This window comes from Natrix helvetica (genome assembly GCF_964273705.1).
Source record: "Natrix helvetica genome assembly, chromosome: 4".
NCBI lineage: Eukaryota > Metazoa > Chordata > Lepidosauria > Squamata > Natricidae > Natrix > Natrix helvetica.
In genome coordinates this window covers 87,478,456-87,491,853 of record NC_138550.1, presented here as the reverse complement: position 1 = coordinate 87,491,853, position 13,398 = coordinate 87,478,456, and the positions used below count along the sequence as shown (strand labels likewise).

Below are 13,398 nucleotides of genomic sequence, written 5' to 3'. Positions count from 1 at the left end.
GCCATCTTCAAGCTGTGGGCTTAAAATGTGATCGGAGCTGCCGTCTTTCTGTAAGTCTTGGTGGGAGGGGATGGGGTGCTGGCTTTGTTTCAGTAAGTGGAATGATTGGTTGTGTGGTTGTATCATGGTTGGTAGATTGGTGCTGATTGGTGCAGGTTGTGTGTGCATTGTTGTTTTGTATTTTAACGGCTTGGGTGGTGGGTGGTGTTCGTTTGTTGGCTAGGGCTGGTTTCCAGATGTTTAGTAGGCGGGAGGTATCATCACGTTTGTTCATGCTGTGGGGGTGTTTCTCTATTTCGATGGCTTCCATGATTATTCTCTTGTGGAGGTGTTCTGTTTTGGAGATTAACCTGGCTCCTTCAAAGTTGATTTCGTGTCCTGTAGCTTTAAGGTGCTGGAAAAGGGAAGAAATTTTTTCTTTTTTTCTTACTGCATTTTTGTGTTCTGTGATGCGTGCATTTATTCTCCTGTTTGTTTGTCCTATGTATATTGCTGGGCAGATTTTGCATGGTATTTCGTAGACTCCTTGGTTTTCTAGCTGGATTTTGTCTTTGGGGTTTCTTAAGATGTTGGCTATTTTTTGGTCAGTGGTGAAGGCTGTCCTGATATTGTGCTTGTGGAGAATTTTGCTGATTTTATCTGTGGTGCCTTTGATGTAAGGGAGGAGGGCGATGCCATTTTCCTATTCTGTGTCTTGGTTTTTTGGGGGAGTCTCCTTTTGGATTAGGTAGGTGATTGTTTTTCTTTGGAATCCATTGGAGATTAATACATTTGTGAGTTTGTGTAATTCAGTTTTCAGGTGGTCTTTGTCAGCTAGGCGTTTGGTTCTGGAGATGAGGGTCTTGGCTACAGAGTTGATCTGTGCAGGGTGGTGATGGGATTGTGCATTTAAGTAGCGGTTGGTGTGTGTTTTTTTCTGGTAGATGGTGTGTCCTAGGGAGCCATTGGTTTTTTTGCAGATTAGGACATCCAGAAAGGGAAGTTGGTTGTTTGCTTCTATTTCCATGGTGAATTGTATATTGGGGTGTAGGTTGTTGAGATGTGTGAGGAAGTTGTCCAGTTTTTCTTTTCCATGTGGCCAAATCACGAAAGTGTCATCAACATATCTAAGCCAGAGTTTGGGTTTGTGTTCAGATTTGTCTAAGGCATTGGTTTCAAAATGTTCCATGTATAAGTTTGCAATGACAGGAGAGAGGGGTGATCCCATGGGTGCTCCTTCTATCTTTTTGTATCTTTGTCCATTATGGATGAAGTATGTGTTGGTTAGGCAGTGGTTGATCAGGTCTAGGATGTGTTTAGGGGGGTTGTGTTTTTTCTGGATGGCTGTCAAGGCTTCTTTTATGGGCACTTGGGTGAAGAGGGATATCACGTCGAAACTCACAAGTAGGTCACTGGGTTGTAAGTTTTGTTTCTTTATTGTTTCTATGAAGTGGAGTGAGTTTTGTACGTTTGAGGTGATGGATTCTGCGTAGGGTTGGAGTTGTTTGGCGAGGAATTTGGCAAGGTTCTGTAGAGGTGAGCCTATGGAGCTGACTATGGGTCTGAGTGGTGTTCCTTCTTTGTGTATCTTGGGGAGTCCATAGAGTTTGGGGCATCTGGAAGATTTCTCTCTGGGGATGATTCTTTGCTGGATCTCTTCACTGATGGCAGAGGCTTTTATTTTGGATTTGGTGGTTTTTTCCAGGTAGGTGGTGGGGTCTGTGTTTATAGGTTTGTAAGCAGGGTCTTGGAATAGGTTGGATAGTTTGGCTTGGTAGTCAGATGTGTTCATCACCACTGTGGCGTTTCCTTTGTCTGCTGGGAGAATGATTATATTGTTGTCTTTCCTCAGGTTGGAGAGTGCTTTTTCTTCTTGTTGCTGTAAGTTGCTTCTGGGTGGAATGCTGGAGCAAAGGACGTTGCTGACTGCAAGTCTGATTTTATTGGCTTCATCTGGGTTGATTTTGATGAGTGTAGCTTCAACTCCGCATATGATGTCTTCAGTGGGGATGCGTTTAGGGGCAACTGCAAAGTTCAATCCTCTGGAAAGGACTTTGGTTTCAGCTGTGGTGAGGGTTCTGTCTGATATGTTGTGTACTGTTTGTTTCATGAGTTGCTGAGGAGGGGGGTTAGGCTTCTGTCGTTTTTCTAGTCTGTAGAGTTTGTTGGAGTGTTTTTTCCCTCCCACCAAGACTTACAGAAAGACGGCAGCTCCGATCACATTTTAAGCCCACAGCTTGAAGATGGCAGGTGTGATCCTGCCGAAACGTTGCAAAGACAATCTCAACCTTACACGGGAAAAGACCCGAATACAACAAAACCAGCATACCTACACCCGTGAAAATCTACGAAAACAAATATATATATATTACTACTCTCCCTTTATTTATTTATCAGTACAAATATAACATATATATATATATATATATATATATATATATATATATATATATATATATATATACATACATACATACATACACACACACACACACACACACACACACACACACACACACACACACACACACACACACACACACACACACACACACACACACACACACACACACATATATATATATATATATATATATATATATATATATATATATATATATATATATATATTTGTGTTACAACCCCTGGTATGACTAAATATGGGAGGAAGGTCACTACTCCCTCTTTCTGTCCTTCGGCTTATCACAAAGACCATGCAGGCAGAAAACCATATTTTTATTTTTACTGTTGCCTTTTTATATTTGTGTTGTAATTGTACTGATAAATAAGTCTCCCTTTATTTATTTATAAGTACAATTACAACACACACACACACACACACACACACACACACACACACACACACACACACACACACACACACACACACACACATATATATATATATATATATATATATATATATATATATATATATATATATATATATATATATTCGTAGATTTTCACGGGTGTAGGTATGCTGGTTTTGTTGTATTCGGGTCTTTTCCCGTGTAAAGTTGAGATTGTCTTTGCAACGTTTCGGCAGGATCACACCTGCCATCTTCAAGCGTAGGCTATGATCTCTTGTTCCTGGAAATTAAAGCAATTCTGGAGGAAAAAACCCTTACCATCTTTAAATTATGAGAGTTTGCTTTTATTCTTACAATTTAAAAGATATTAAAGCAGGCGTACTCAATTTCAGCATTGTTCTCATGCATTTACAAGCTGGGGCTGAAATAATGTCTGCTGTACTCCTTTTTTTCCTTTCACTTCTTTGGATCTTGTTTTGGTTTTCTCTTAAAAAAACAGCATTCATCTCCATAAAAAATATCCAGCGCTCATTACATTATTTTGATTTCATTTAAAGGTTTTTTCCCCCTTCAAATCTTTCATGTTACTTTATAAACTGTAAAAGTATAGTTGCCCTATATTTACTGATAACTTTCTCTTTGAGGTTAATTAATACTATTGAGATAATTCATTTTACTTTGAATATAGACATGATGACTCCAGGGAAGTAATTGGTCAGGCTTTTACCTTCTACAGCCTATTTAGTTACCGCATAGCTTTTCTAAGTTATCATGCATCTCTATTCCAAAAATGAATATCAAGAAACTGATCTCAGTTTTAATCAAATATTTAGGATGGAATTTATTAGAATTTGGAGCATTTCCCCTATTTGCTCTCCATTTTTATTCAATGTTGGAAATTTCTTAGACACAAATTCTGTCACAGTTATGACATTGTTTCATTTATTAGTGTCTTTTATATAGCTGCTCTTCTCACATTTCTGTGTTTACGGCAACATACAATAAAACCACCAACTAAATAATTATAAAACAATAAAACAACACAACCATTATTTATTTCACTTAGCGTATGGCATCTAAATAATTTAAAATAGTTTAAGACACAGATATATATAATCATGGCACCAGCAGCCCACATACTGTAACCCCACATAAACTACATACTTTCTTGGTAATTCCTTAATTCCCACACAATTTTAACTATGGATTCAAGAGGAATATCTGCAACTGGTGATGATATCAAGTTAATCATATTGTCTTACATGTTGCAATCATAAGACTATTTTTTTAATTGCAGCACATTATCAATAGAGACTCTGTTGCATGTTATAGGCCTGTATCTATTTGACAAGTAAAAATAGATTTTCTGAGGCTCCTTTTTACCATCTCTTCCTGGGACTGTTACTGCAGTGCAAAACTTTATTTTAAAAGGGTTTAAGTCATTTTTTTAAAAAAAGACTGCCTCCAAATTCCCATCCAAACTTATGATCCTATAATTATATGGTCCTTTTACTTGAACAGATTCTTCCATCAGCTTGTCTTGAAATAATAGTATAATTTCCATTAATAATTTAAATCATTTTGTTCCTTTATGTTTATCTACATACATTGCTTATTCTAGGTGTCCAGACCTGTTGAGTTTTTGTTTCCTGATTATTGTATGATTGCCAGTGTCTTGTTTCAGTGATAGTTTTCATTATGTATTATATTATATTATCAGTTTTCTAGAACTTTTAAAGTCAAGAAAATAACAATTTTAAATAAACAAGGATTGGTACTAAAGGAATGAACATTTTGACTCCAGTTTATCAGTATAACATCACTGAAACAGCTGCTTAATTTCATAGAGTGTGGAGAGGCACTGAGGTTTTTTTGGATAGGGAGTTGACGGGTCCTCATTCGGGTAGCTTTCCACTTCATTCTTCTAATACAATTAACCTTTATTTGGTTTGTTGTATTTGATATATACTTCTTATCAGTGACGTGCGGTGAGGTTTATGACTGGTGAGGCACTGACACAGTGCTGGGTTTCAAATATTTTTAGACTTGTGGACTTCAACTCCCAGAATTCCACAGCCAGGCATGCTCAGTTCCAATTTAAAGCAACAGCATTTGTTTTTCTCCTTTGCTCTTCTTTCTTTTTCTTTTTCTTCTCCTTCCCCTCCTTCCTCCCTCTCTCCCTTCCTCCCCCTCTCTCAAACACACACACACACACACACACACACACACACACACACACAGAAGTTGGATTGGACTATCTCTCCTACCCCTTCCCTCTCTCACTCACTTTCAAACAAACCCCCCCACACACAAAAGTTGGATTGGATATCTTTTCCAGTGGCTTGAAAGCAGCTCCTCTGCCATCCCCCCCATTCCCCTGCTGCCTTTCCCAAACACCTCCACCATTGCAAATGCAGCCTGCTGTCTGGGTGGGAAATGCCTGGAACACAATAAAGCCCACCCACCACCACCTGCTGGCAGGCTGGGGTGAGAGGAGAGGCAGAGAAGCCGGAGGGGACCCGATCCGAGCCTTCCAAAAGAAAGAGGCTGGGTGGAAGTGTGTGTACTACAGCATGGCTCTTTGCCCGGCTTCCTGCCTCCTCCTGTGGTCTCCTCAGTGCTCACTTGTGCTCTCCCTCCCCAAGTGTAGTTTGATTGCAGGCGGAGCCACGTTTCCTTTTCAAACTTGTAATCAGTGAAGCTGGGCTAGATTTTTATATAGTTTTATGCAGTTGTGTGTGTGAGAGAAATGAATGGGGGCCTGGGGAGGAAGTCACTACACTTGGGGAGGGAGAGCACCAGTGAGGAGACCACAGGAGGAGGCAGGAAGCCAGGCAAAGAGCCATGCTGTAGCACACACACCGGCCCCACAACGTGGCTCTGCCTGCAATCAAACTACTCTTGGGGAGGGAGAGCACAAGCGAGCCAGGGTCCTTCCCTCCAGCCTTTGCCCAAAGCCCTGCACAGCACCAGGAGGATGAAATTTGAATTCCTCCCCCTCCCTCCAACCCACACATACCTTTTCCAGCTTTTTTTAACAGTTAAGCAGAGTCATCCACGGTGAGGCAGTAACTAGCTCAGCTTTTTCCTTTTACTTTTTTTTTTTCATGATGAGAGTGGTGAGGCTGTGCCTCACTTGCCTCACCTGACTGCATGTCACTGCTTCTTATATGATCTATTTTCCATACCAGCAAGATAAATATAAGAAAACAGTAATGAGGGGTCAATAATATCATTAAAATGGACTCCAAAGAGCAAGCAAGCAAAAAACAGTGCAGCAAATATTAAATTATGAAGGCAATTAATTGCATCCTTCTGGTCCAAAGTAGTTGAACCACACAACACATTTGCAAACGTATTCATTGTACAATTATAGGAAAAAAATAATTATCAATAAATGGAATGATAGAATTGTTTACATTTTGAGCACTCAAGAATTTATTGAAATATATCTATAAATGGATTCTTTTCTTAAAGAAATAGACTAGCTAAAGCACAAGTTCCTTCATGCCTTGTGTTCTATTTTGTCTTTTATACTCTACAAGAGTGTGCAAGGTGTGATTTATATATTTGTTAAATTTTATTTTACCAAAAATGCTAAGCTTAATTTGGATGGACAATTTTTGTAATTCTATGCATGTGTTTGTTTCTAGAAATCAAATGTTTGATGTACTTCTCTGCATATTCAATAATTAGGAATAATCAGATGAAGACATAAGTAGGAAAGTATTTTTTTTCATACCAAATGGTCGAAACCCTCATACAGAGCTGGGGAAATGAATGGGGAACAATATCTAATGATTGATGAAACTGAGACTCTTAAATACCATACTTGCATAGGGCCTGTTCTCACAACAAGGATCACTGTCAAACTAGTCTTCTAACTATTGACAACAACTTAAGCCAAGTCTCTATCAGGTAAATGTTGAATTCATTGCTCTGAAACTGCCTATTGATTTAAATTTGCTGACATTTTATTGATATTGTGGTTATGGCTTAATATTTCAAAATCAACCTGAAGAGGCAAAATGTTTGGAAGATTTTTAATTATCTATCTATCTATCTATCTATCTATCTATCTATCTATCTATCTATCTATCTATCTATCTATCATCTATCTATCTATCTATCTATCTATCTATCTATCTATCATCTATCTATCATCTATCTATCATCTATCTATCTATCTATCTATCTATCTATCTATCTATCTATCTATCTATCTATCTATCTATCTATCTATCTATCTCTGTAATATGTAGTCATCAACATACAACCACAGTTGGGGCAAGAATTTTTGTTGCTAAGTAAGACAGTTGTTAAGTGAGCCATAACTTTTTTGGCCATTATTGTTAAGCAAATCATTGCAGTTCTTAAGTGAATCATGTAGTCATTAAATGAATCCAGCATCCCCCATTGACTTTGGTTTGTTGGAAGTCAGCTGGGAAAATCACAAATATAGCTCACGAGACTGAAATATTTCAACCAATGTTAATTCATGCCAGTTTCCAAGTGCCCAAATTTTGATCTGATGACTGCGGGGATGCTGTGATAGTTGTAAATTCGAGGACTGGTCACAAGTCATTGTAACTTCAAATGAGCTACCTGTATTTGTATGTTCCTTGAAGATGAAATGCTTCCATTTTTGCTGTTGAAGTGCTAAAACTTCTACAGCCATGAAGAAAGATGCTCAAGAGATTAAAAATGCTGTTATGGAAGTATGTATCAGAGGTGCATTGCTCCCGGTTCAGCCTGGATCGGGTGAAGCAGTAGTGGGTGGTAGTGATAGGCTCCAGCAATCACACATGCACATAAGAGAACCAGTAGTAAAAAAAAATGGAAACCCACCACTGGTGTGTATACGTCACTTCCAGAAGACAAAACAGGAAATATTATTTGCTAGAGTACCAGTAAATTGGAATCACTTTTATTCAACAGATCTTTGCACTATACATATTATCTAAGTACTTCATTTATTTTAACTCATTCATTAGTAAATGAGGGTTTTTTTAGATTCTAGATTGATCAGTAAAAAATCATCTAAATTTTTAATCTTTCAGACAAATCAGGTTTAACATGTATTTTTTGTATAAAACAGGTAGAATGCCAGCAAATAATTATTACAAAAAATATAATCTCTGTTCATGATGGAGGTTATGCCTGGGTAATTTTGCTCCTTGTGAAAACAAAATTGTCTACATTTTTATGCAATGCCTTACAATTTAATTGTAATAAGTCACTTATGTTCCTGTTTTCCTTATTAATCATTGTTAGAACTGTAATCAATACCCTCATTCACATGCAAATAAGAAGTTGGGATTTTATGAATGAATTCAGAAGGGACTATATTGTCTCTGACTATATGTTATTTTTCAAATACTGAGTATAGATAAGAGTACATCGCTTGAACATAGAAGGAGATGTAATATGTAATGGCAGGGTAACAAAACATCACAATGTTTGTTTCTGCAAAACCATCAACCAGAATGTTGCTTATGAGTAAACAAAATGTGCTCTTCCAGTTGTTGACAATGGGCATGAGTCTTGTCATTCTATCACTGCTTCTTTCAGTTCTTTTCCCACAATAATAAAAAATAGAATCCAGAATTTGTTCCTAAGTTTGCAAGTGATGAAAGAACCAGGACAGCATCTCGTGAACTGGAAACACTTATTATATTCAGTTCAGTCAAGTCATCAGAACATCTCCTATCTAATCTTCCATTTGACATCCTCCACTCTCTCAAGTGTAACTTTTATTTTTTATTGCCTGGGGATGAGAAAAGCAGTTGGAAGTATGCTATCACTTATGACACCATGTACCAATCGGTAATAAATTATAGACCAAGATTAAAAAAAAAACCAAGATACAAGAAGAACATATTAGTTAGCCTAAACTTAAATGGAATGGAAACTTGATATTCTTGCTTGAAAGTTGCTATTTGTGCTGTGGTGGTTCATTATACTGTCCAGATCTAGCAATTTATCTATCTATGTATCTATCTATCTATCTATCTATCTATCTATCTATCTATCTATCTATCTATCTATCTATCTATCTATCTATTGATCTGTCTATCTATCTATCTATCTATCTATCTATCTATCTATCTATCTATCTATCTATCTATTGATCTGTCTATCTATCTATCTATCATCTATCATCTAATACTTTATTCATTAAACATGAAACTCAGTCAACAGAACATTTAAAAATGCATCACAAATACCATTGACTGGTGCTAATGGTTGATACGGGTTGCTGCCAGCATCCTAGGTGTCAACCAAGTACCTTCTTAAAATATAAGATGTTCTGAGTAGCGCATTGTTTTTGCAGTTCCACTGGTGTTATTGCAGGAAGCTCCAATTTCTTGATGTATTTTATAAAATTATTGGACATGGTACCAGGTGCCTCAATGACAATGGGTATCAGGGTTATGTTTCATCCATAATCACATAGTTTCGATGGCCAAGTCCCAATATTTCATTATTTTTTCCAGTTCTTTTTCTTTGACTCTGGCGTTTCCTGGTACAGTGATATTAATAAATTGTATGCTTCAGAGATCGCTTCCAGCTTCCGAAGGTGACGGACGTTGGTCCACTGTTCGCTTCTCCGGTGGGCTCCTCTTAGGAGCACAGGCGGTCTTGGAGGGACCACTTGCCTTAGGGCGGCTTGCTGGAACCCCGCGGATAGGCGGCAGCCATGGGGGGGTTTCCAGTTTCGCCTCAGGAGTCGGGGAGCATAGGGGGTGCATAGCAGCACCTTCGCTGAATGGATTCCGGAAGGAAATAACTAATTACATGCAGCGGCTGAAGTGCTGGAGGTGAGAAGTTTGCTCCAATCTCCTTAATCGCTTTTAATTGATGAGCAGCAGCTTTTTGTAAGTTGTGGATTCAATCTGTTTGAAGTTGGAAGATTGGAGGGGGGTTTCTTTTTTTCCTACCCCTCTCAGGCAAAGCGGCATTTGGACTATCTCTCAATCTTGGAATGGAGAGAGAGAGAGAGAGCAAAAAGTTGAATTAGTCACTTGAACTAACTATGTGAAAAGATTTATATCACAATTGCAAGAGGTGATTGCTGAGTTGTTTTGAAAACTTTATGGAAATTTTTGATGTTCTGCTCCTGGTTCCCTGTGAAAGGGGGAGCTAAGACGGCCTGCTTCCATCTTCTTCTTCACACTTATAAATGAAGTCTGCCTTTTGAAACTACATTTGAAGAAAGTCTGGCTTTATATTACCCCGCCCCCCTCCTGAAGGACTCCTGGAGCTTCTCCTGTTATGTGGTCTTTCTGGATTTGGATTATTTGATTTTTTTTTCTTGTGTGACTTCTTGGCTTGGAACTGTGACTGAGGATTAACTTTCACTTTTGGATTTGTCTGTCTTCTCAGACTCGCTCGGCTGCGCACTTCACAGACGCCATTTCTTTTGCAAAAGATTTATACCCATCTCTGAACTCAGACAATGGGGCCCAGAAAACCACCTTCAGGCAAAGCAGCCTCGGCACCTACTTCTTCTATATCCAGCCCAATGATTCAACAGACAAAAATTTCATCATTTTCACAACAAGAAAGGATTGGAGAGAGTTCAAAAGATTTATCTGTTATTCAAATGTTCCAGGCTCTTATGCAGGGACAAAATGAGTTGAAAAAGGAGGTGGCAGATTTTAGAGAAGAGCTCAAAAAAAGTGTACAGCAACAAATGACAGAAAATAAACAGAATTGGTGTGCTGGAGGAGGCTGCAGTCGGGCTTGGGGAGGAGGTTAAGGCACTCCAGAAGGGGAATATAGAATTGGAAAATTTTATGGCAAAGATAGAACTTGAAAGAATGTCCTTCTTTCTCAGATTCCAGAACCTATCGGAGACAGAAGATGAACCTACCGGAGACAGACGATGAAGATCTTAAGGATATCATATGTACAATTTTAGCAGAATATATTAAAAGAGATAAAGAACAGTTGTGGTGGGATATGGATCTGGTTTACAGGATTAATTCAGCATATGTCAGAACACATAATATTCCAAGGGAAGTACATGTTAAATTTCTTAGGAAGACCATGAGGGATGAGATTCTGGGGGCTCAAATGGGGGAGGACCACTAAAATATAAAGATAAAGAAATTGCCATTCTTAAGCAAATTCCGAAAAGAATAAGAGATAAGAGGAGGAAGTATTCCTCCTTATCAAAGAAATTATATAATAAAGGAATTTGGTTTAGATGGTTATTGCCAGAAGGAATGTTGATCTGGGAGGGAAACAGAAGGGAAACAGAATTAGAATTAACACAGTTGTGGAGGCAGAGGCCTTCATTAAAAAAAACAGTGCCCTCCTAGAGGACAAAAATATAAGAGGTAGTGGAAAAGGCGATGATACACAAGACATGAAGGAGGGAGGGGCTGCAGCTCCGTCTGGGGACAGGGTGGGGGAACAATATTGGTAAGACTCAGGTCACAAAAATAAATATATCTGGAATATCATTGTAATTGTTGATATATTAGAAAGTGGCAAAAGAGATGATTGAACACACGGTTGATACAATGTATAATAAGATGCTATTTCTGCTTATCTTTTATCTATTGTTTTTTTTTTTTTCCTTTCTGTAAAAGTTGTGAGAATTGGAGAGATTTCTACCTCTAGCACGATGGAGTTGCCAAAACATTTTTGTATATCCACCTACCCTTTTCCCATAAATTTTAAAAATCAATAAAATTCTTTAAAACAAGAGTAATAAATTGTATGCTTCATCCTCACAACCGTAATATCTGGAGTGTTGTGTCCCAAATGACGATCTGTCTGTATTAGAAAGTCCCACAAGATCTTCACCATCTCATTTTCAACAACTTTTTCCACTTTATGTACCCGTGACTTTTTGGATACAGGTAAAGCGTATTTTTTTACATAATGACCAGTGGATTAATTTAGCAACTCAATCATATCTAGCATGATCAGATTTTGCTGCACTCACATATTAAAGTTGAAACAGTTTCAACTTTGTTGTTGCAAATTCAGAAGTTTGGATTGTCAGTGGATTTTTGTATCTTAAATTTCATGGCACTAGTTTGTATTGCTTGTTCTTGAGCAGCAACTATTAAATCTTTTGTTTCTTTCTTGATTGTTCCCCTCTTAAACCAAGCCCATGTCAAGTTGTTATCGTATTTTTCTTCAATGTTTTTCAAGTATTCTACATGCAAAGCTTTGGTTTTCCATCCATTTAATCTGACATCCAGCTGTTTTTCCTTATATTCTGCCTTAGTTTCTGTTGTTTTTATAATGTTCTCCATTTTTACAGCCTGCAGCAATGTACTTTGATTCACATAATCATTCAAACTTTGTTTTTCTTCTTCTACAGTTTGATGGATTTGCAATAGCCCTCTGCCACCTATTCTTTTTAACAGGTGCAACCTGTTGATGTCACTTCATGGATGTAAAGCGTGGTACATATTCAAAAGTTTACACATTTTCAGGTTCAGGTTTTCTAGTTCAGACACAGTCCAATTGATGATTCCAGCTGAGTAGTGTATCATTGGAACTGCCCATGTATTAATGGTTTTAATTATGTTTCCAGCATTGTTGTTGTTGTTGTAATAACAATAAGGGAACCTTTTGTAAAAGGCAGTGCTCAAAAACTGCAACCTCCTTAGTAACTGCCAATATTTTAATTCAATAATTCTTATAATTTTTGCTATATAATGCAAGCTGTTACCAAATGCAAATATTATCCTTACTTGAAACGATAAAATGTTATTGAAAATATTGCACAAATCATCTGTGATTTTGCAGAATTTATTAGGTGGTGTTTCAACAGTCTATACTTAATTAAAATGTTCACTGATATTTAATACTTCTGTTTTGTTAGGAAAATGTGGTTCCCTATGTGTGGCTTTTGGTTCTGCTTCCTAATTAATCTAGGTTCAGAGGCAAATAGGGAATTAGATAAGCAAGAAATTCTAGAAATGCAATTACATCTATTTCTAAGTGGATGTATATTTTGAAAAAGACAAGCTGCACAATTGAAAATTTTCCAGTTTGCCCTGTCAGCAGGAGCAAGTTATGCTCTGCTAACAGTCTTTCTCGAACACACATTTCCAATACATAAACACTAAATCCTACACTTTTCGTCTTGGAATGATAGCAGACTAAATCTTCTTGTGCTTTGTACATATCTTAATAGAAGCTACTTCCCTTGTGTGCTGCTGAGAGTTGGTAGAATGAGACTTAACCAGCAAATGCTGCTTTTGCTGATGATGCATCCTATTGGCTCTGCTCACTGTTGAAAACCCTTCTTTTAGATTTTCTGATGCTGATGATGAATGGCAGAGCAGAAGCAGGTCAATGTATCTAATGGATCATATGGAAAGAAGAATCTGAGCTTGTTAGGAGACCCAAAGTCTATGACTCAAATTCCCTAGTTGACTTTCAAGAAGCCATCAAACCTTGATTTCAATTATCTGTAATACACCAAAGGAAATATTTATCTACTTTATGACATTATCTCAGTAGTCATTGTAGTAATATATGTGAATACTTATAGTAATATACATAATAATACAGAATGTTGAACGATCTGGGCAACATTAAAATATAGCCTATCATTACTTTACACACACACACA

General features: G+C 37.6%; 1 protein-coding gene across 2 annotated transcripts in view; it reads left to right on the top strand.

Moving 5' to 3' along the window:
* The first annotated feature begins 1,728 nt into the window (after positions 1-1,728).
* CDH10 (cadherin 10) overlaps positions 1,729-13,398 on the top strand; it is a 348,546-nt gene continuing 336,876 nt past the window's right edge. Inside the window, exon 1 of one of the 2 annotated variants that reach the window (XM_081951534.1) lies at positions 1,729-1,860. In XM_081951534.1, the coding sequence (XP_081807660.1) occupies positions 1,806-1,860 (55 nt within the window). In that variant the 5' untranslated portion in view covers positions 1,729-1,805. Of the gene's footprint in view, positions 1,861-1,922; positions 2,049-13,398 lie in introns of those variants that run through there. The other variant, XM_081951535.1, reaches the window with a different exon arrangement.